The sequence below is a fragment of the Adiantum capillus-veneris genome, chromosome 28 (genome assembly GCF_014529385.1).
Source record: "Adiantum capillus-veneris isolate H3 chromosome 28, ASM1452938v2, whole genome shotgun sequence".
NCBI lineage: Eukaryota > Viridiplantae > Streptophyta > Polypodiopsida > Polypodiales > Pteridaceae > Adiantum > Adiantum capillus-veneris.
In genome coordinates this window covers 48255714-48279825 of record NC_140958.1, presented here as the reverse complement: position 1 = coordinate 48279825, position 24112 = coordinate 48255714, and the positions used below count along the sequence as shown (strand labels likewise).

General features: G+C 42.8%; 1 protein-coding gene across 1 annotated transcript in view; it reads right to left on the bottom strand.

Moving 5' to 3' along the window:
* Positions 1 to 907: 907 nt before the first annotated feature.
* Positions 908 to 24112, bottom strand: part of LOC147420402 (uncharacterized) — a 72004-nt gene continuing 48799 nt past the window's right edge. Inside the window, exons 3-15 of the mRNA XM_086504523.1 lie at positions 7418 to 7457; positions 6577 to 6681; positions 5951 to 6059; positions 5697 to 5761; positions 5281 to 5371; positions 5073 to 5182; positions 4836 to 4930; positions 4679 to 4750; positions 3714 to 3854; positions 3399 to 3573; positions 3114 to 3199; positions 2033 to 2116; positions 908 to 1746 (exon numbers count right to left, since the gene is read on the bottom strand). Of these exons, the coding sequence (XP_086360649.1) occupies positions 1291 to 1746; positions 2033 to 2116; positions 3114 to 3199; positions 3399 to 3573; positions 3714 to 3854; positions 4679 to 4750; positions 4836 to 4930; positions 5073 to 5182; positions 5281 to 5371; positions 5697 to 5761; positions 5951 to 6059; positions 6577 to 6681; positions 7418 to 7457 (1629 nt within the window). The 3' untranslated portion in view covers positions 908 to 1290. The remainder of the gene's footprint in view (positions 1747 to 2032; positions 2117 to 3113; positions 3200 to 3398; positions 3574 to 3713; positions 3855 to 4678; positions 4751 to 4835; positions 4931 to 5072; positions 5183 to 5280; positions 5372 to 5696; positions 5762 to 5950; positions 6060 to 6576; positions 6682 to 7417; positions 7458 to 24112) is intronic.

Sequence of the window (24112 nt, the reverse complement as noted above, 5' to 3'; positions counted from 1 at the left end):
CCTGGAGTCGATCTTTGCTTGAAGAATAATATTAGTGTTGTTGTATGCAAACTTGATTGATTAAATATACGTCTCCCGAAGGTTCTTATGGCTAACAACACAATAATATACTACATGCAAACGAATAGAAATTATCCTCCCAAATTATTGATCTTTTTTTTTAAATTCGTATATTCAAAGAGAGCTCATTAAAAAAAAAAGACTAGCCGTCTCTTTATGTAGATTATCAATGATAAAGGATGGCGTCCAAGTCATGAGGAGTTCACCGCATACCTAGCTAGGTACGATTGTGGGGGCAGGGGACCACTGCCCCCCCCCCCACCCCCCCCCCCCAAGCGGGCCGGCGGTCCCCTACCCCAATTAGCTAGGTATGCAACGCCTTCCTCACAGAAGCTGATGATGACAATGTGCGAAATATTGTGAGAATGTCCAAAACTTCTTGTGCCTAATTCTTTCTTGCGAAGTCTTTTTTAGGTGCGCTAGAAAGTAAACTCCATTTGTATCACATGCAAGCACCAACTTTACTTTTTTAGTGAGGACATCAAATTCTCAATCAATTGGAGGATTCTTGGACCTTTTTTTAAAAAAATCAAAGAAAATTACATGCTTTTCATCTTGAATAGAGATTCATGTGAGAATCTAGTCACAACATCAAAACATAAACAATTTTCAAGTCCAAGAGGTTGTCAATCCTCCAAGCTCCAAGTAGGTGAAAGTTATAGATCCAAAATAGGACTTTTAACATTCACCGAAATGGGCTTGGTGTCTCGGTTACATGAGCTTGAATTCAAACTAATTTTTCGTATTCTAAATGTTTGATATTCTAAAGTGTTATAATCAAAATATAACAGCAAGCTTATGGGAAGTAATTACTTGTTCATTAAAAAAAAAAGTACAGCACAACCTACTTTGTCCACAGAATTCCACACATAGTATATATACAAGAGTAAATAAGTATTAATGAGGCTGCTCTTCATGTCTTTACAGTAAGTTATAACTGGTAAACTGGTAGTGAGTGGCATTACCACCTCCTTGGGCGGGCGGGCGGGTGGGCCGGGCCGGGGCACGCCAGGCCCCGGGGGGGGGGGGGGGGGGGGGGGGGGTGTGGGTGGTTGGGGGGGGGGTGTTTTCCAGGTAGGTAAATATTCTCTTACAAAACTGTGTTGCTTGCCTTTACAAAATTGGGACATCTTTCCCGACATTATAACTAAGAGCTTTGCATGTTAGCTTCTTTGCACTATAACTACGAACTCTGTATGTTAGACAACACCCAACAAGAACCCCAAATGTCTAGACGAGAACGGATCTGCTGACGTTCATCTGCTTGTTAGCATCAGTCTGAAAGCACGCAATGTTTCTTGCAGCAGGGCTTGCAAAACTTCCCTCAGGTTTCCACAGCCTAAACCCGCACCTGCCGTCTTGCTCTTCCTTGGGTGAAATTACTTGCTTTTCGACAGAGAAACATGACAACGGTGTTGTCTCCATTGGAAAGTGCTGTTTGGAAGCAGGGCTGGAAAACTCATTTGGAGTGGACTCGCCTCCTAGGCCTTTGCTCGACACCTGAGCTGCCATTTGGAATAACAGGATGTTTTCTTTGCTGGCACTCTCCGTTGCACTCTTGAAGGGGCCGTCCTCTTCAGCTTTGTCTGTGAGGGCTAGTAGATTCTTGAAGGCAGGTTCGGAAGGTTGCATCGGTAGCATGGCTTGAGAAAAGCCCATGGAATCCAATACTAGTGCAACATCATCCTGCAATGTATGGCGGTTAATCAAAAAATATCATCAAAATATGAGAAATCAAGCCTCCTAGCCAAAATTAGAAGGAAATCAAGCCTCATAGAAATCCATAGAGACATTCATCGAAAAGAAGAGTGAGAAATGGACCAGATGGGCAAACACAAGAGACATTCATGCCTTGGGCGTGCGACTCTATTTTTTTGTCAGAAATGATGAGGATACATCACAAGACTAAAACATCAGTCCACACAATTTGCACAAAATTCCCAATGATGCATTACAAAAACTTTCTGCAAACCTGCATCACTTCGACCGACTTCCAAAGTTCATCGACCTGTTCTTCCACTGGCCGCGTTTCACTCCTGCCGCTAGAAGTCGCACCCTGAGGATGAAAGAATGAGTTAAGAGAGTGTCTCTCTTCCTGTTCTATTGACAAAGAGAGGTATTATTCAGTTTAAAATGAGAAAAAATCACCCAACAAATGCTGCAAAGCCAGCTCTCAAGTTGTCACAATGGAAAGTGATGGGCCACTAGCAAGTATAAAAGGAGTTTCCCTACTTCATTGAAGTTGCTCTATTCTCAATGCAAACCCTCTATAAAGCTCGTAACGTTAATCTTCTGGATTGGCTCAGTACATGATGAAGACACTTTGCTAAATTTGCATGTAGAGACCATATCAAGACGATCGCTACCATTGAAAAAGTGATGACTGGATACATTCCACTCTCAATATAAAGCTCGGTTTAGGGAATTGAAACTATTAAAACTGCATTTAGAAAACTACAAGACAGCTTAGAAGAAAATGGCAGCCATGGACTATCTTATGCAGACTGTATGAGCTGAGGTGAATGCACCGCTTCACTTCACAAAGGTATGCAATTTTAGATACAAGAAACTCCTGTCACATCTTCACAAAGATGAAGTGATTTATCACATGAATGAATAAACAATCAGCTTGAACTACGTCATAGAAGGATGGCATCCTACCCGATCTCAGTGGCGGAAAGCTAAGATGATTAGACTCATCAGAACGATATGGTAGCGGAAATTAAAGAAGTGAAGGGCAGTCGGACTGTTTTCAGGGAAGATACTGGCAAAAGATGTACAGCTACTCCTAGATGGATAATCAGCACGGTCACACAGAGACAGCAGCACACAACTCCATGCGGATAGCCAGTCAATAGGCAGTTTGAGCACCAGGCTTGGCTTACAAAGCTGGCAAAACAAGGTGCAGATACATTGCACCATCATAAAAAACCATTATACCAAAACAACTATCATAAACTTTCAAAAGTCGTTTTTTTTTCCTGCATAACTTCAATGACCTTTACATTCAGAGCTGATTATTGATCATCACAAGCTCTATACAGAAAGCTTACCATAACAACACGCAAACACTTGGGAGGCAAATTTGAGTGATCAACTGCAAAAGAATCCCCAACTGTGATGATCTTTTTCGAGCTTCCTACGAAGGGCACACGAAATGTTAAAGATCTGGTCGTGATTACTGATAAAGTTATCAAACATATTTGGCTCAAGCTCCTGCATATACTTGTTCTCAAAACATATTGGTTGAGTACCTTTATTGCAAGAATGTAACCATGCAGCCAACTTATCAGATGCATCATGATCCTAAATCAATCCAAGACTACAACAGAGATTACCTTGCTCGTCTGATGGACAACCTTTCTCAGTCCACTTATATTTTTCAAGTCTGGGCATAAAGAAAGACTTTCGCTTTCGAATCTGCTGATTGGAGTGCGTTCGTCTGAGCTTCTTGAATGTGTCATCAACCTTTCGTTGAGCATTATGCTTAAGATATTGTATGTACCTGCTCAACTGCACAGACAGTTGAGAGCATCTCCACTTGAGTAAATTTAAGAGCAAGGTTCTAGTTGGGAAGGCTTTTAGCATTATAAAATGCACAAGTGCATTCAAAGATACACTGAAGGAAAGTTCACCAAAGTTGTCTGACAGACCGTATCAAAAGAACTGATGGCTTGCACACTTTTCCTCCAACCCCTTTGATGCTTGAAGATCTCGAGCCCACTTTCCAAATCAATCAGAAGCTGTTTTAAGTCCTCTAAAGTCATAGCATTTTTTGCTCTCAATACCCAAGGCTGAACAGACACAGTAAAAAAACATATTAAAGAGTTAGGATGGCAGACAGCATCTAATGAAATAAAATTTGACATCTTAAAATATCATGCAATTCAAAACAATGATGTCCCAAGGATGGGAATTAATGTAATTCCTCTCATGAGGGTTAAATGCACACTAGTCCCTCACCCGATGCATAGCAATAATAACAGGTCAAAGGTGAGCTAACGATCCTTCAATCCATATAACTGTTCCCCTTTATGGTATGATACATATTCCTGGTACTCATGTTTCTGCAGAGCATTGCAGTAAACAAAGGCATTATGTGGCCTCAAATCTTACACAAAGTTGTACTTCATATAGGATTTTGCAGACCTACATGTTGACCGACAAGCATAGTAATTTCCATGAGCCTAAATTCTTGCTATACTATGTGTATTGTTGATGCTCTAGGAACAAGCAAAAGGCTGTCACTTAGCCACCAAAGCATTCTGTAGCTTCTTAATAAAGAAAATTGGTTAATATTTAGCCTGGACCGCCTTGCAAAGAGACAACTTTCTAAAGTCTAGTAGACTATAGCTTGGCTGATTGTCAAGTGAGGAAGATGAATTAATGTAAAAGAAGACAAACTATTTTCTCCACAGGATGATAGCAGGTACACGATAAGCCTCAGCATTAAGCAATTATATGATAAATTTGGGAATATCACCCTGGGTTGACACGTCCCAAAACAAGTGGCAGCTTTTTGAATGGTCCAAGGTCACTCTGATACATCAGGCAAGTCTTGAACAATGTTTACAAGACAAAGAAAGTAAGAATTAAAACAAAAAAAAAAACTCGATACCAGTCTTTTGGCGGTTGACCAGTCTGCCCTTGCTACCTCTCGTGGCACACTTCGATCGACCCCAAGGAGGGCCTGTAGGTAAGTAACAGAGATAGGATATATCAGGGGTTATGAATTGCTTGCTATCAGCCCTAAACAAAAGTATTTTCAAACATACATTGGCAAGCTGTCTTGCAACTGCAGTGTCCTCATAAGCAATGATTCCACTTGCACTCTTTTTGCTATCCGCATGCGGTAAATTCAACACACTACCTTCAAAAACCATGACTGACGATGACCAAGATGCCTGATTTAAAGTGAGTTTGTAATGAAAATCACTAATGTATTGCTCTTAGGGTGATACTAGTTGATTCATAAAACTAGGCGCATGAAGCAGAGTGATGATACACAGTACCTACTAAATCCTCTTCTTGAATGGCAACAAACTGACCCATCTCAGCAGAGTAGGAGTAGCAACAAGTATAGACACCCATTGGTTCCTGAGCAGCATGCAGGCTTGTTTGCCTACCAAGGATGGGGCAACCACACCATTAGTCAAATTTACATTTGCAGATCCATGATTCATGTGACAGGATGATAGCCTATATGTTTGTCGCGCTTGCCTGGAATTTGTACTCTGACACTCTGATTTGTGCTTAATCATGCATCGCCCAACTATGAACTCAACTAGCTGGCAATCATAATAGCTTGTGTCTGTGAGAAATGAAAGTCAAGGTCCCATGGAATTTCAAGTGGCCCTCTGATCATGTGCCTACTTAAATCAACACTTTACCAGAGGATATGTAAGCTATCTAGTATCCAAAAACAGGTAACTGGCTCAACCCAAAAAACTTCCAGTCATTGAATGATACTTATTCGGAACAGCAAAATTACTATTGATAGATGAACAGAATTACCCATTTATCAATTGGACTTCAATTCTACTTATTTGGAATAATTGGTATGGACATTGCTACCAGCATTCAATTTGAATATTCCATACATCCTTAATATTATTTGACACTCAAAGAAAGGATACGGTAGACCTCATTCTCAAGAGGCTGTGAAGGGGGTTCATGCTGAAGATCTTGTGGTCTGTAGAACCTGTGATTCTCATATAATACAGAGAATGCCTCCAAATTAATAGTCATTCATTCTTCAACAATAAATAAATAAAATCACAATTTAAAACTTTGACAAATCCACAAACAGTATTTTTGCTAGTGAGAGTCTAAAGTTGGCCTTAACCCTTATCCTTTCAATACTGTACCATAAAGATATAAGTAGAGTTACCAGCGAACTTGAATACAATTGAGAGCACTTTCATCTTCGTACATGCTCTCAATTCTGCCTATATACTTCTCCAAGAGAGGATCAGAAGGAACCAGATGAACAAAATCACCTGCACGCACATGGAGATACCTCACAAGTAAGTCATCTGCATTTCTGAGACCAACTGATTGAAACTGACAAACTGACCGAGAGGCACCATAAAAGAATAAGACTTTTCACCCATGATAGGCATAATCTGGTGAAAACAGAATGATTGAATAGATTTCTAGAATTCTTATGTTACATCATTGAGCATCTCCCTGTAACCCTTTTTTAATAAATGGGGTTAGACACGGCAAAGTAATCAGAAGCATGAATAATGCATTTGCGAAAAGTCAGGATGGCTTGAGAATTGAGATCATAAGTGCAGAGTTCCTTTGAGAGAATACCATGTAAACTATCACCATCTACAAAAAAGAATGAGGCTGCCTTTGGACTTTTAACCCCTTGAATTGAACCCCAAAATCTCCCCTCTGAACTTAAAAAGGAACAAAATGGCCTTTTGGGACTCTATACATCGATAAACTGACAAGAAAGAGAATGAAATCATGTATAAAAGAAGGCGGCCACAGAGTCTACCAACCAACCTGGAGAAATGCATTCGCCAGAGCTTGTTTGACAATTCTTAAGCATCTTGCGCCCAGGCACTTCCTCAATAGGGGGGCCTAACCACGTAGGCTTTGTCATGACCTCTGCGTTCACCCATAAAGAACAGAATAAAATTCACGTGACCAGAAATTGGATTATTTTTCAACAGAAAGAGAAAATCATTGTACGTTTGACAAGTGCATAGTAAACACTTGTCATTGTACGTTTGACAAGTGCATAGTAAACACTCCGCATTTGCAGCATAATGCAGCTTTAAAGTTTTCAACTCTGGGTTACTTGATCACAAAGAAGCGAGATGTTCTGAAGAAAGGAAGGAGAAGGTCCAACAGGGAAATAAAATTTCACAAACTAATACTAAGTTTAGCTTCTTTCGTAACGCATTTTATCAGATACGCAGGTTAGTGGTCAACAAGATTTGAGGAACCAATGCGCAATACAGTAACAATGCAGAGCTTTAACTGTCAAGAAAAATGCAAACGCAAAGTGTAGATTCTCCGAGCAGGCTGACTCTGCGACAATTCAGATGCAATACTGAACAGCATGCCGAGAGAAGAGAAAGCCAAGGAACTGAGGCAAGGTAAATGGTAGCTCGCTTCTGCAAGAGAGCACGCATCAAACTGAGGGCTGACTAGAGCAAAGCGGAGAGCAAGAGCGAAAAAGAGCAGAAAAGTCTTAACGTCTGGAGTCTCTGGCAAAATTCAGCTCCTTCAGCACAAGGAGGCTCGAAAAACCAGGTGCTAGGAGAGACATAAAACCCTAAAGTAAATCTGCACTGATGACTGACGCAGCTCCATCGCCAAAAAATACAGAAGAACGTACCTGGGGAGCACTTGAGAAGCAGGACGAGCAGTGACGGGTGCTGCTAAGCGTAGGAAAGGATAATGGGAGGCTGGAAGCAGAGAAGAAGTGAGGCCTCGGCTCCTTAGGGTTTCGCCATGCAGGGAATGAGGAGGTTGATCACTCACACTCTCTCATGGCCGGCTTGAGAGGGAGGGAAATTTGTCTGCTCTTTAATTCTAAATCAGTTTTGCATTGCACGGAAGGTACGTAGGAGATAAGGAGTTGTTCCTACTAACAATACGTCCACTTGCTTGATGCAAATTGCAATACTCTAGTGTGCACTCTTTTGCAACTGCAAACGAGTGCACACTAGTGTTTGTCAAGGCAGGTTAGGCTAACCCAACTAAAAGTGAAGTTAATACAATGCAACGTAGAGGACCTTGATCCAAATTGCAATACACTAGTGTGCACTCGTTTGCAATTGCACACTGGTGTCTGTCAAGGCAAGTTAGGCTAACCCAACTAAAAGTGAAGTTAATCCAAGGCAACAGAGAGGACCTTTCACCATATGTTAGACAAACTCACCCATCGAGATCACCAATTAGGCAATGATCACATGATGATAGTTATTAATTACTTTTTGAAATAACTATGCCTTATGCATCGTCACACAAACCACTTAGTTGTCTTATATGCAACTATGCAAGGCTTTTTGTAAGTATGTTGATTTGAGCGTAGCTCCATCGATAACATCTTACTTATAATTGATGCACATGTGACCACACCATCACCTCCTTCCCACAGAAGTACCTATTGGTACCCAGTCATTGATTAGAGAGGCTTTGTGCAGTTCCATCGACACACTGACTCCTACATAGCTTGGCAAAACCTCATTTGCAACCAAAACACTTCAATTTCAATTAATCATGACAATTTATCAAAAATAAACTTCATTGTTTTATCACGAAGCAAACGAACATTGACAACAATCATATCAATATTGTAAATAATTTTTCTTGTAGCAAGTTCAACCAATCGTTTGAGCCAACCAATCTAGGGAGCTCGCATGGAAGCCTTACCTGGATAGACAATAGGCCATGAAAATACTATGGTCACTTGTCTATAAGTATATTTTAGTATGATTTAGGAACTCTCCCTTGATCTCGCTAATCCCATCGATATTTGTTATTGCATGGTTGCTTTATTGCAAGCTTTATGCAAGAAGATCAAAGCAACCCATTCAAGGGATTAAGGGTTTTGAAAAAAAAAAAACACACACACACACACACATACAAACACCATGTTTATCACATGGAAACCAACCCTTACCTTTATTTATATTTTAGAGGGGTATTATCCATTATATTTGACACACTTGAGTTCTCATATTAGGCATCTCTTTGATGTGGAAAAACATGCAAAGTCCATGCCTACTAGCACCAAGCGCGGGCATGCAAGACATCCACGTGCAAAAGTTGCCCCTCACCCTTGGGCCCTTCCCATCCTCATCCCCAAGTGGACCTAAAAGAAATGGCTTCTCCTCCCCCCAATCCCCCAACCCACCCCCCCCACCACACCACTATTTATTCCAAAATTGGTTTAATAACCATGGTCTAGCTCCCTCGCAAGTCCTATCTTGTATTCTTTATAGGTTGTAAGAGTACATGAGCACACCATAGCTCATTGAGGATTGTCTTAGGACTTTTCTCTTTCAAAAAAATGTGGAGAGCCAACATGGACTCACATGTAGTGTTAGTTGAATGGTATTTTGATGACATTAATAACAACAGTCTCCCATATACTTAGATTACAAATTTTCTTTTGTATGATGGTTGTGTTGGCATCATGACTTAGCTCTCAAAATATGATTCCACCCCAAAGCCTTCTTGGTTTGCTAAAGGCCTTAGTGCACTATGGGTGAAGGTCTTGGCCAACTAAAGGCCGTAGTGCACTATGGGTGAAGGTCGTTCAATTTTCATTACTTGACAAGCATTTTAGGGGGTTTAAAAGTCTTGTGAATAGAAAGACATGATAGATTTTTAAATGTTATTTTGCAAAATTGTATTCACCTTCTATATATATACTATATATAATGGAGCTTAAAATTTTCAAAGGAGAGACCCTCCATTTGTCACACTATGGTTCACTTCAAAGAAAACCTTAAGAAACATTTCATTTGAAAATATGTAATGGAGTTTAAAATTTTCAAGGAAGGAGAGAGCCTCCACTTATCACACTCAGTTCACTTGAGAGAGAAACATTCATTTAAAATGCACAAGATAAGGGTAAGTACTTAAATGGTAGAAAATGAAAAGACTTCTAACTTCTGAAAATGTAAAGTCAAAAAATTAGTACTCACTTTTGGCAATGTAAAGTCAAAAAATTAGTACTCTATCTATATTTATAATATTTATAGTTCTTGGGAAGGCCATGGAATTTCATAGCTCACTTTCCATTTCATAGCTCACTGGAACCATGGGTGACTACTTTTGTTTTTGAAATCTATTTGAAGGGTAGCTCTACTTTGTAATTTGAATGCCATAAAGAACTCCTGGCCACATGTCACCCAATGAATCTCCCTCGTCAGGCTTGCATGGACCTTCCATTGCCATAAATGATCTCCGACCTTGATGCTCCAAGCTCACCAGTTGCATGCACGCACACTACAACATAATTCAAAGTTATCGACGCACTATATATCGATACCCGTATCTTTCCACGCGGATATTGACGTTCTTTTATCTCATTGATATATGCGTCGAAATGTCCGTCGATATGCGCATGGCAAGGCATGATTTTCCACGCGTATATCGACGGACATTACCACGTGTATATCGGCGCACATTTCAACGCTAAAATTGGGGGGGAAAAGGGAAACCCGCGCGCAGGGGCCATTTTCGCCTTCAACGCGCGCGCTCAGATCTTGGCCAAAACCTGTTGCACAGGTATTATGGAACTCTCCCTCCCCCCCTCCCAACCCCTCTCTCTCTCTCTCTCTACATCGTGTGTGTGTGTGTATGTAGAAAAGAGATAGAGAGAGAGAGAGAGAGAGCGGTGTGTGTGTATGTGTATGTGTTTGTGTAGGAGAGAGAGAGAGAGAGATAGGGAAGTGGAGAGCGAGACAGAGAGAGAGATAGGGAAATAGAGAGAGAAAGAGAGATAGTGAGAGCAAGATCAAGAGAGAGAGAAAGGGAGATAGCCAGAGAGAAAGAACGAGAGATAGGGTACGTAGAGAGAGAGAGAGAGAGAGAGAGAAATAAAGAGATAGAGAGTGATATATATATATATATATATATATATATATATATATATATATATATATATATATATATATATATATAGAGAGAGAGAGAGAGAGAGAGAGAGAGAGAATTAACTAGAGATAGCTACAAAGGTAGAGAGAGAGATAGATAGTAGATAGAGAAAGAGAGAGAGAGAGAGAGAGAGAGAGAGAGAAAGAGTTAGGTTGGCTGACCAATTGTGTGAAAAGGACAGAAACTCTCTCTCTCTCTCTCTCTCTCTCTCTCTCTCTCTCTCTCTCTCTCTCTCTAGAATAAACTATGGAACTAAAAGAGGCAAAGGGGTTTTGCCCGCTTCATGCATTGCCATGTATGCCTTGGAGTGCACGTATGTGTCTACCCTTATAGGATTTGACCAATAAAGACGAGATTTTGACCCGGTGGTCCTGATCTTCGTACACCTCTGGACCGAGGTGTACGGAGATTGGGCAAGACTAGAGAATGAGAGGTAGTTTACATTGTGAGGAGTATATATATTAAAACAACATTCATAATCATTGTAAATGGCAACGTCATCAACTAACATGGAGGAAAAGATTGCATGCGCGTGCACGCTCTGCAAGTATCAGATCCTGCGCAAGCATAGGATATGTAATGAGCATGTGCACAAGTACAGAGAGTTTGCTAGAGAAACCGTACAAAATCTACGATACGACTCCTACGGAACGGGCATTGATTTTCGCGAGATAGCACCTACATCTGAGAGAGAGAGAGAGAGAGAGAGAGAGAGAGAGAGAGAGAGAGAGAGAGAGAGAGAGAGAGAGAGAGAGAGAGAGAAAGGATTATGCGTGAAGGTCCGACCAATATAGAGCCAAGGATGGAAGCAGAAAAGGGCTTACAGACAGAAGACGACGGCATGGAGGAGATGCTGAATGCCTTCTTCCAGACAAGCGAGGAGAACGCTAACGAAGCAGCACCAGAAGCCGTGCGCCTATCTCCTGAAGACATGTTAAGGAAGTTGGCACGTCAACCAATCTATGAAGGCGCCAAAATATATGTGCTTCGTACTTGTCTGGCGTTTTTGAATCTTCAGTCAGTGTACGGGTGGTCAGATGCAAGCGTCACTGCTTTGTTTAGGTACGTAATTTACAAAAGAGATTTTCCAATTGCAACGGTGACGTGCTTGGAGAGCTTTTTAATTTAATGTGGCTTAAACAGGTTGTTGTGGGAGCAACTTCTCCCGACTGGCAATGAAATGCCCCCCTCTAGGCTAGACGCAAAGCAACTATTGACCTCAGTTGGTTTGGACTACAACAAGATTCATGCATGTCCAAATGATTGCATTCTTTTTTGCAATGAATTCGCAGATTGTCTGTCGTGTCCTAAGTGCGGTGCAATGCGCTACAAACAAGATGCAGTTGGCGAAACAGTGCCAGGTAAAGTGTTGCGGCATTTCCCTATTATTCCTAGGATAAAAAGCATGTTTCGTTGTGGTTCCATTGCAAAGTTGATGCGGTGGCATTCTACGAATAGATCCACTGACGCAATATTTAGGGTGCCCGCTGATTCAAAGGCTTGGAGGCACATTGAAGATACCTGGCCACATTTTAAGAGTGAACCACGCAATTTGCATTTGGGCATGGCAATGGATGGAATCAATCCATTTGGCTTGAGAAGCTCGTCATGGAGCACTTGGCTTGTGTGCCTTATCAATTACAACCTCCCGCCGTGGCTTGCCATCAAGAAGGGTCATTTGATATATAAGCTTGATTATACCTGGTAAGTTCAAGGCAAAAAAATGGATGTTTATCTAGCTCCACTAGTTGACGAGCTCCAGGAGTTATGGCATGGGATCGACATTGCAGATGCGGTTAAATCAGTAGGACAACAGCATGCAAGGATCCATGGACTTCTTATGTGGACTATGCATGATTGGCCAGGATACGGAGAAGCTTTTGGTAATGGTTCTTGATTTACAAAATTCTCGCTAGTCGCAAGCACTTTGCCTTGGCCTGATTCATGCTTTAATATATGCAAGGCTAACAACTTCGGGATACAATGCATGTCCAATTTGCGGGCAGTCTTTGGATGTGCGCTATTCTACCTCTTCGAAAGACAATTTATCAAGGCCACCACCGTTATCTTCCATATGGCCATCACTTGCGCGAAGGTCAGCTTGGTCGGTTTAATGTCATCCTATGCATGTACAAGAGTGGCATCGCAGATGGGAGCAACATGAGGGGCAACCTGTTCCAGGAATGAAACGTTTGTCCATTCTCCATACGTTGCCGTACTGGGGTGATCTACTAATTAACCATTTGCTGGATCCAATGCATATATTCAAGAATGTGGAGAGCTCCTTTGGAAGACAATCATGGGAATGAAAGACAATCGAGCTTCATGAGATGATTTGCAGTCAGTTGGAAAGATGCCAGAGCTGTGGCCTTTCACCAATGTAGCTGGCCAAACAAAACTTCCAAGAGCGCCATGGGTATTGCTAAAAAGCCAAGAGCGACAAGTTAAAAGGGTGATTTCAGAGTTCAGGACGCCAATAGGATATATGTGATGTCTCAAGACAACATTCACCCGTGACGATCAACTGTCAGGACTGAAATCGCACGACTGGCATAAGTTCTTGCAATTCATTCTTCCAATTGCGATAAAGGGGTGTTTAACGGAGGAAGTGCGAACCTGCATATACAAGATTTCAGAGCTAGTGTGGTGGATCTCTTCCAAGGAGATACGGGAGGAATCTATTGCAGTCGCAAGGGCTAACTCCATTGAGGCAGTTTGCATGATTGAGAAGTATCTACCCACGAGCTACCTAACTATCCAAATGCACTTGCTCGTCCATGTAGTAGATGAGGTTGCAGTGGCAGGTATAGTCCACAGCCGTTGGATGTTCTTTTTAGAGTGGTTCATGAAAACACTGAAGGGTTTTGTTCGCCAAAAAGCGCGTCGAGAGGGGAGCATGGCAGAAGGATGGCTGGTGCAAGAGTCTCTTGTCTTGACGACGGAATTTCTATCCGTTTCTGACCCAGAAATGCCTCGACTGTGGAGCAATGAGGAGGATGCAAGACTGGTGGGAGAGGAGCCGCAAGGGCAAGGGGTGCCGAAGAAAATGAACGACGCCATGCGAGAAAAGATCATGAAGTTCTGTATACTAAATTCAGCGCCGATGCAAAAATGTCTTGAAAGGTACGAAGAAGAAAAAGAGAGACGCAATAGGGAGCGACACGATTTCAGGCGAAGCCGAACGACTAGAGGATTACCCTTGCCAGACTATCTCGCTCCTCTACCTGAATTCCCTACAATGGCATGGTTGGACAAGACAGTGAGAGCAGCTCGACAGATCGGAGAACCAATATCTCTAAAAGAGGAAGAGCTGGCTATTGGATGTGACTGGAAGTATCATACATACATGGCACTGTGGTCGCATGGAAAGCATTTCAGAACACAACAAATTGACAGCAGAAGAAACACGTTTGACAGTGGGGTAATGGTTAGTTTCATGCAAAAGAGGAGGGTCAGTGCCAGAGACACGAATGAGAGCACTAACAACCTGGATTAGTGTGGTCTAGTGTCAAATATCACAGAGATGTTTTTGTTGGATGTGAAGTGGTTCAAGGTGATTACTTATGGTCGCAATGCAACGGTACGCAGAGATGGAAACAAGCTTGTGCAAATAGATTCTACAAAGGTTTGGACAGATGCGAGCGACACATTTGCTCTCCCCGAACATTGCGAGCAAGTGGTCTTTGTACCGGACCCTCGAGAGCGACAATGGTGGTTTGTGGTTCAGGTTGCTCCAAGAAATAAACAAGTATTGGAAGGGCAAGAGCTCCTGGAGGAAAGTCGATCAGACGACGTCCATACTATTGTGACATTAGATGAGGAGGACAAAGGTATGGCAGAGGAAGCTGACAGATATACGAGGGATGACGCAAATGAGGCAGAATTGACACTTGTAGATGAAGATGCAAGACAATCTGCCAGAACGAGTTGGGGCATAGTTATGTCTGCAATTAGAGATAGACGATGATACGGTGCAAGATCTTATCAATGATGCCTCACTCGTCGAGGCCTAGGCATGTAAGTGTTTGTGTGAAGACATTGATTTAAAATTAAGCTTAAAGTTAATTTAAACAAAGGTGTTCAGACGCTTTATTTTACTTTCTTTGTGCAGGACTTTAGTATGGCAGACCAGTTTCCAGATCTCGCTTCTATGAGTGCAGATGCATTCATGGGCTTCGTCACACGGATGACGCCTAGTCAGATACCAGAGGCTTCTCAATACTGGGTAGCCAGAGGCACGGGTACTACGCCTCCGGGCTTCACACCCGAGGGTCCGATGCCTATGGGGGGGACACCTATGGGGGGGGGGAGACGCCTACGGGTACGACGCCTGCGAGGTCTCCCATCACGGCCACTTCGACACCTAGGGGTGCAGGTACGTCCTCATCTCCGCAGCACAGGCGCACTCGCCGATCTCGGCAATTGTCAGGTGGAGGTGGTGGTTGCTATGGAGGAGGGTCCACAAATGCTTCGACCCCTCCTCGCTCACGACCCCTGTCCTACCCAGGCACACCTCTCAACACACCTCTTGGCACACCTCGGACACCTTGGGGAGCACACGATCCTAGTGCCTCCAAGCTCTATACTGTACGGCGAGATGGTTCTGTTGACATGGATAGAGTCGGGACTGAGATGAGCCAGCAGATTCGCCAGCTCGCGGAGTTGCAATTTTCGACCAGCATTCTAACGCCTTGGCCTGAGCAGGATGAGGACAAAGTCAGTTATATAGTGGAGACCATCCTAAGAGAGTACCAACCTGCTCCGAGTTCAAAGGCTGTTTCGAGGAGGTGGATCAAGGGTGTTACACGGGACACCGCGAAACATCAACGAGATGCAGCTCGGCAGGCTTTCAGGACCGGCTCGCCGAAGCCTTCGGGCATCCCACACGAGATGTGGCAGCAGATCAGGGAGGATGAGCGGACAGCGGACACGCGGTTCAGACAGCAGCGTTAGGCAGTGCAGATACGACAGATGACCAGGGGGACATCTCATCTTGGCAGCGGAGGCTTCGACACCTTTCGCTATGAGTTTGTGAGTTTCTAATCCAATCCTAGCTATGATGTTTTTTAAAACGTGATGAATTATGTATTCTTATTACTTTGATTTTTGTATAAACGCAGAATCTTGCGATGCATCAAGCCCCGACACGCCAGGAGGAGACAGATGGATATCGCAGAGGTATCTATGAAGTATTGAATGATCTTGATGCTTCAGGAGAGCCTGTAGACTGGGAGGCCTTAGAGTCTCGCTGATTGCTTGAGGTGAGACGTTAATATGTGTGAGTTGATTTAATTAAATAAGTATATGTGAAGTAATATCAATACTAATTTTGTGACTTGTCCTATGTGCAGGTTGTGACGCCTAGTCATCAGTGGATTTCATATATATGCTTTGTGAGACACAGACACGCTTATGTGTCTGTTTTTTGTATAGACATATATGGTTATGGTTCTTGTTTTGTTTATGGTTATGTTTAACTTTTTGGTTTTGTTTATGGTTATGTTTAACTTTTTGGTTATGCTTATGGTTATTGTTAATTTTGTTTATGGTTATGGTTATCTGCATTATGGTTTTGATCAAAGTGGTTATGGTCGGTTATGGTTTTAATTTAATTTGGTTATGGTTTTGCACAAATTATGTTCGTTATGGTTATGGTTTTAAGTTGCTACGGTTATGGTTTTGCACAAAGTTCATTTCATTTCTTTCATTAGCCTTAAATCTCATGTGAGATCCTACATGGATAGCATGTAGGAGGCGTATACATGATATGGTTTTTTTAAAAAAGTTTATGTAAAAACGAAGGGAACTCTGCCGAAATTATTGCGGGAGCACGGCTGATTTTGGTGCTTCTCGCTTTCTTGGGCAGAGGACAGGTAGTATGGCTGTGGCTGTGTCCATCTTTTCATTGGGCACATGCCAGGGTGCCTGTCCTCTGCCCAATAATTTTTTATAATGTTATGACCATCGCTATATGCGTCGCTAAGCCCGTCGAAATATGCGTCGATAATATTACCTTTCGACGCATATAGCGACGTTTTTGTAGGGACGCGTATATCGACGGGCTTTTCGACGGGATGCGTCGAAGGTCCCCTTTTTTGTTGTAGTGGCATTTGTGTTTTGTCTATATGTGTGTGTGTGTGTGTGTGTGTGTGTGTGTGTGTGTGTGAGAGAGAGAGAGAGAGAGAGAGAGAGAGAGAGAGAGAGAGGGACCCGTTGCAAGAGTACATGAGCACACCATAGCTCATTGAGGATTGTCTTAGAACTTTTCTCTCTCAAAAAAATGTGAAGAGCCAACATGGACTCACATGTAGTGTTAGTTGAATGTTACTCATGCTAAACATTAGAGACTAGGTAAGCAGAGCTCCCCCCCCCCAACCTTTTAGAGTGGTGTCAGTAAAGAGATTGTATTATAAAAAAAACCACAACCCCCCAAGTACTGCACATAATTTAATGAATTGTTAATACAGCACCACCATACAGTTCAGTATTTAATACAGCCATTATTTAGCAGTCCAATAGGCAAACCACATGTCCAAGTAAAAAGTCAAATGAGTTAAATAATATGCTTGAAGTGGCCTAAGAAAATTTCTCAACACGTCAGCTTTTATAACAGGTTTTTCAATCAATTTTGTGGAACCAAAATTGTACAGCAAGTTACTAATACAAGGCAGGTACCCTTCCAAAGCCTATCAAGCATAAACCATGCTTAGAGACCAGTATCGTTAAATAATGCATGGCATTGACCTTCTAGATCATGTAAGCATAAGCCTAACCAAAGGTTAGATTTAATCCTCACCTTAGATGGTATCTGATGATAGAGAAAGTCGGCCACATCTAGTTGTTTTTATTTTCTCAAGGGACAGCACAGCAAAACCAATGCCCAATTATTAAACCATGATTACCTTCTCTATTTTGCAAAAAGGCAAAAGACATAAAGAACCCAAGTTTAAATGAGGGGAGAAGATCCCCTCACCTTTATATAGGGATAGTCGATTGGTATGAAGAAGCATAAATCACGTCAGCTACTATCGGCATAATGAGACATGACAGGTATGGCCACACTTGGCATGCTCACCACGGTGAGAAATCCCATCACAACAGTGTACATGCCCTTCTCTTCAGGAGGAAAAGTGGAGGAGTTATCATGTCAAGGACATGATGAGCCAAATGCCGCACCAAGCCGCCCACCATCAATCCAAGTCATCAGAAAGAGAAGCGTTCGTCGTAAATCACCTTGAGTGAAAGGGGGAAGGGACCTGTGGCAAGACAGATGTTGAGTGCATTAACCTTGCATTGGAGAGTGCAATCGATTTATGCCATGAGAAACCATAATGGGAAGGAGACTTTTCATTTATCCTTTATGGGTTAAATACTTAAGGGATTGCTCCCATTGAACCTAGCTTTTTAGTGGTTCACACACAACCATGCTTACCAAGATAGCAGTGTAAGCCAGTATCAAGGATCTAATCACAATTACCCTATGAGGTAATTTCAATCTCAAGGTGGACACCCTCATGCTACAAAGTAAGCCACTTATTATCAGAAGTCATCATGCAACAATAGTCTCAAATCCTTAATCAGCTACTAGAAGTGTATGAGTGTGTGTGTTAAGTTGGGTGAAGCATTATTTGTATCAGTAGTTCAAGTAGCAATACTAGTAGGTTAAGTATAGATGTGAGTGTAGCTAGAAATAGCTATCATGGAGAGAGAGAGAGAGAGAGAGAGAGAGAGAGAGAGAGAGAACGCTAAGCTCTCCTTGGCTAGAGAGGGAGAGAGAGTGAGAGAGATCTCACACTAGCACTAGAGAGAGGGGGAGGGAGAATAAGCATTGGTCGTACAAAGAATCGACAAAATTTGCAATCAAGAATCGACAATGGACATCTACGGAATCAAGAATCAACGTAATGAGGAAAGTTTGGTTCGGTGAATCCAAGGCATAAGGTGTGCAAGGCCAAGGCAGGGGCGGACCTCAACTTCGACAACTCTCAACTATTTTTGAAGGTTTTATGCTAAGACTTTTGTGAGCTTTGCATGTGCTTTCAACTTTGGGTTGACTTGGAATTTAGAGGTGAATCTCAAAATTCGTAGGTGGGATTGCACTAAACCTAGGTTTTTGGAGCACTTAACGGCAAATTAGAATTTTCGAGGCAAATCTCAAAAAATTGTAGAAGCACTTACACTAAATCGATTTGAGGCATGATGTTTTCTCCCAAAAACTTGAAAAACTTAGATATGAGAAATTTTAAGGATAATTTCATTATATTTAAAGGCTTTTACACTCAATTTTTCTATACTTTGTAGGTTTCCTCACCTTCAAACCTGAATTTAGAGGTAAATTTCAAAATTTGTAGGTGGGATTACACTAGACCTAGGATTTTTTGAGCATTTGGCTATACTATGTTTTTTTCCAAAAAATTTAGAGGCAAATTTACTATAGGTTTTTGCACTAAACTTCTATGCACTTTGTAGATTCTCTAAACTTTAATTTAGGTTCTCTAGACTTTGTAGTTTCTTTGAACTTTGGAGGTATTCTGACCTTCAATTTAAAATTTAAGGTTGTGATGTTAAGTTGTTATTCTTTTTGGGTCCATGGCTCTTTTTTAGCATGTGGATGCTGTATTTTTTATGTTTTTAATTCACTACAACTCACTTTGTTGAGTGAGTGTTGCTAAAAAAAACTTTTTAAAAAAATTGAGGTAATTCTTAAAATTTGTAGGTGACATTATTCTAAACCTATGTTTTTCTCTGCAATTGTTGTGCCCTCCACATGATGTCTTCTGGTTGATTTGCATGGTCCATTGGATAAACGCCAAAATTGAGATGTTGAGTCCCTATTGGGTCATCGTTCTTGCCATAGACGCATTAAAGAGCCTTCAAAAATTGTGTGAGCAGTAGAGATTCTACTCAAGTCCATCCTTTTCCAACGACCTGCAATAGTCAAAATCATGCACCTAACGAGTTGTTGTCAACCTGTGTATGTAAGAGAGAGAGACTCCGTAGACTGTGCAAATCCAACCTTTTCCAACAACGTGTAGACTGTAGTAGCCAAAATTGTGCGCATGATAGCTTGCATGTATGTGTGTGTGTGTGTGTGTATGCGCTCCGTGTGTGTGTGTGTGTGTGTGTGTCACTGTCACTGTGTGTGTTTGAGAGAGAGAGAGAGAGAGAGAGAGAGAGAGAGAGAGAGAGAGAGAAATAAAATGTTATATTAACATCTTCAAAAGGCCAAAATGACCTACGAGACCAAAAAGTTACAATTGGTGAATCTGATACCATGTTTGAGTACGGAAATTACAAAGTTACAAAGAACTAACACTAAAACACTTAGGGGGGGGGGGGGGGGGGTTCTGATGAAATCTCTCATCGATCGCTATCGAATCTCATTGACCTCCTCCATGGTCAATACTTTGGTTGGGCGTCTTGCATGTCGAGCTAGAGTAATATGTATCTTCTGTTGCATCCTTCGTCGACAGAGGGAGACCCCCCGAGGTCGTGGACGTCTGGATTTGCCAAGCTCAATGGCTCGATCAAGCAGTGTACCTCTAGTATGAGTAGGCTCTAAGATCTGCTGTAATGATTGCTCCGTTGGCTCTCCTCTGGCTAGTGTAAAGAATTATGTGATTCATCTTTGAGACTCTCTTTCCTTTGATGTCCTCAGCAAGCTCTCCCTAAGTCTGTGCAGCTCTAGCAAGAACAATCTGAGACACCTCTGATCCTTGTATCTCATGACTCTAGAAAAAGGTCCGTACCTTCTCTAAACAGGCAGTGGAAGCGGCCGTGTATCTCATAATATGCTGGGCAGTGACATGTGTAGTGCAGCTCTGTCTCTGGCTCTAAGTTACATAAGGTGACATATCATGGCTCCTGTCGACATCCCTTGAAATCGGCCATTCTTGATCTGGAGCTGATGTGAGGATGTGCGTATATGTCCAATAACGCATCTTATCCTATGAGATAAGTGTGTATCCATGTATGCAGGCCTAGTAACAAAGCCGTCCTCCGTGAGTTGGAGAAGATGCTCTCTATAGAAGGCCATCTTCATGCCCATTTCCTGTGTCGGCTGTATCCATGTGCTCCTAGGATTTAGCTGAATCAGATCCTGATGTATGAGTCTGGTGACCTCTGTGGTGTGAGAGACGGGGAGGGTGCATCCAGGGAGTATTGAAGCAGAGGTCATCTATCCATGTTGAGACCATGCAATTGAAACCATGTTGTCATCTATCCATACCAACATGCTGTATCGCCTTGTAGAGCTAGTTGTTAAGATGACTCTAGGGCAAGCCGAGCGTATCTGTCCCTGGGAAGATCCCATAGACCATGCATAAAGGATACTGATCTCGTCAATGCCTCCACCACAGGGGGGGGGGGGGCTAGCTTGGCTCGGATAATCTCATGTGGTACTAAGGCCTTAGCCCCAATCATCCGAGCGATCATAGAGACAGAGGCCTCTCCATACATCTCTATCCATTTGTGTTGCCAGATCTCCCATGGTGGTCTACTGAGGGTCCCCATACCTGAACTCCATAGAGCATAGCTAGAGTCACCAGAGTGTCGAAAAGCCAAAGCTTGTTCGCAGTTCTTGAAACTGAACCTGCAAACACATCCTCTCTAGTCTGCCAAGAGCTGCATATGCTCTTGTCAGTCTAGTCTTTGATGCTCTCCTTAGTGAAAACACCGGTCCACCAAAGACTACCCCAAGATAAGTATATGGATCTATGTACTCCACACTCTCCTGGCCATACATAAATGTGGGTGCCGACCTCCAGACCCACTGTGGTGTGGTGTTGAACACCATAACCTTGGTTTTCCCCAGATTGACAGACAATCCACTGTCACACGAGCAAATGTATGCAGAGCATCCAAATGACGTTGCACCCCCTCTGGAGAGTCAGAAATCGGCACAATATCATATAGTAACATTGGAATCCATGTCCCTGCTAGCTGAGCCCCCCATGTGCCCCTGACGCTCTACATAGTCCGAAAACTCATCCACATACATCCCAAAAAGAGTCGCGGATAGGGGACATCCTTGCTTTACTCCAATAGTGGAGTGGACCAGGTCAGACATTCCCTCAGTGGTGTGTATCTGCCCCATCACTTTTTTCTATAGAGCCTTAATACCCCATATCAACTCTGTAGGCACACAGATGTCATGTAGTCTGCGTATAAGTCTTGCTCTTGGCACTGTGTCAAAAGCTTTGCGGAAATCCACAAAGCTACAATAGATCCTCTTGCCATGGTGTCTACCCTCCTCAATAATAGCTATGAGTGTCACAATCTGGTCAAGAGTGGAGAAACCTCTCCTGAAACCTGCTTGACCTGGTGCTCTTATGCCCTCTCGCTCTGCCCATCTACTCAGCTCCTGCTCAAGAACAGATGCATACAACCTAGCTAATGTGTGACCAACCATGATTGTGAGATAATTTGCGGGAATCATGGGATCTCTCGACTTGAAAATAGGCACAATCGTAGACAAAATCCAAGTCTCTAGGAAGCCTTCATACATGGCTCGATTAAACATCATAGCCAGGAGCTCTGCAATCATATCTCTGGCAAGGATAAAGTGCTCTGCTACCAGACCATCATGATCATGTGATCTCCTTATCTTCATCTTGTCAATGGATTTCCTTACCCTCTCGGCAATAAAGAAAGAACATGTTTCCAGGCATGTCTAGTGGGTCTGGCAGAGGTGGTTGCCCTGATGCTGTGTAGAGAGATGTGGCATACTCCCCCGTGTCTCAGTGGAGGTGACCACTAGTAGTGGTGAATGCTCATGTAATAGCATCCATGCTTCGCCTAATTCCTGACTTATAAATAGCTGATATAGATCCCACTCTAGATGAGATAGATGGGACCTTTTCTTTTGTCGCACTAGGCGGCAAAAGATAATCCGTGATTGTCTATGTGTGGTAATACCCATGAGCACTTCCCTATGTAATTTGATCCTTGTCTCTTTGCACTCCTCATCATACCAACTGTTCTAGGGCATGCTCTTAAATCATCTCCGTGTGGGCTGGCTGTGGGGGTATGCCTTTGATGCTGCATCATGGAGCGTCTCTGTCAATATCTAGTGAGTTCATCTAGTGGCCGTCCCGGCTCCTGGGTGCGTAGTTGCCTGTATATCTCATCCATATACACAGAATCTGTCTCCCTCATGAACGAATACCGAGTGTGTGTGGGGACCTCTCCTAATGGAGCTGTGCTGAACTGAAAGGTCAGGGTGAAATACACGATAGCATGATCAACTGCTACTCCAACTGGCCTAGTGCCCACCATGAAATCCTGAAAGAATGGAACGAGACCTGGCTCGGCCATAACATAATCCACTGTGCTGGTACCATGTCAGTGTGGAAAGCAAGTCAAACCTCCAGCTATCGAAAATCTTTGTAGGCCATTCACAATGGCCAATCTGTGTGTGGTTTCCATATCTATCAAGTATCTACCATATTCAATGTATTCCTCATCTTGTGATAGTCTGGATAGACCCGTCTCTGTGACGTCCCGGCTCCTTAAGCATCTCTTCAGAAGTATCATAAAATATTGTGTGGTGGTGGGCAGTCCTAGCATTGAAATCCCCTCGTATGACAATGTCACCATCCTTGGAAAACTCCCATATGTCATTATCCAAAATAGCAAAGGGGGATTGTCCTCTGGGTGATGCATATACTGACGTAATAGGAGGAAAGAAACAAATAGCAATGTGGAGGTATATGCCCGTCTCTGCCCTAAGCCTCACTCACATGTACCTAGCCTGTTTATCCTTCCGTGCTATATGTATCCGTGGCTGCAGTTCCTCCCTGAATAGAACTGGCACTCCTCGTGATCACCGTCCTCAATGCTCCGATCTGGTCTCCTGTCTGCAGGCTGTCTCCCATCCATATTTGCTCACCTGTGGCATGGATTGTCCAGGTGCTTGATGCGTCTCAGAGTAGAAAATGATGTCTCTACTCATGAAGCTATCCTCAAAGGCCCCTAGATCAAGACGGAGTTGAAGTCGCGGAGCGGAGCGTGGGTCGACTCTCTCTCACACACACACAGTGAGCTTACACAGTACAGTACGCAGAGAACTGTTAGAAGGGTTATCTCCCAATTCCTTAGTATTCACAAAGTATAAGTTAGTATATACAAAGAGTTAGAGGTAAGTGAGTTAGGCGGGCGGCCGGCCATATCCACATAAGAGGCCACTTGGGCTTTAATCCCAACAGGAGTGACCCATTACAATTCCAGGTTGCCATCTTTAGTGTGGTCCCATAGGTCTCGCACCGTCATGCGGGGCTCACTCCAATATCACCACCTTTCCATCCCTGTAAAAAGAAATATTCCCCTTTTCCCTTGCTGCTCTTATTTCCGGCATTACTTCTTGCATATGAGCAATTTGCAAGAGGGTGAGGTCATTTCCAAGAAAGATGCTAGTCTTCTT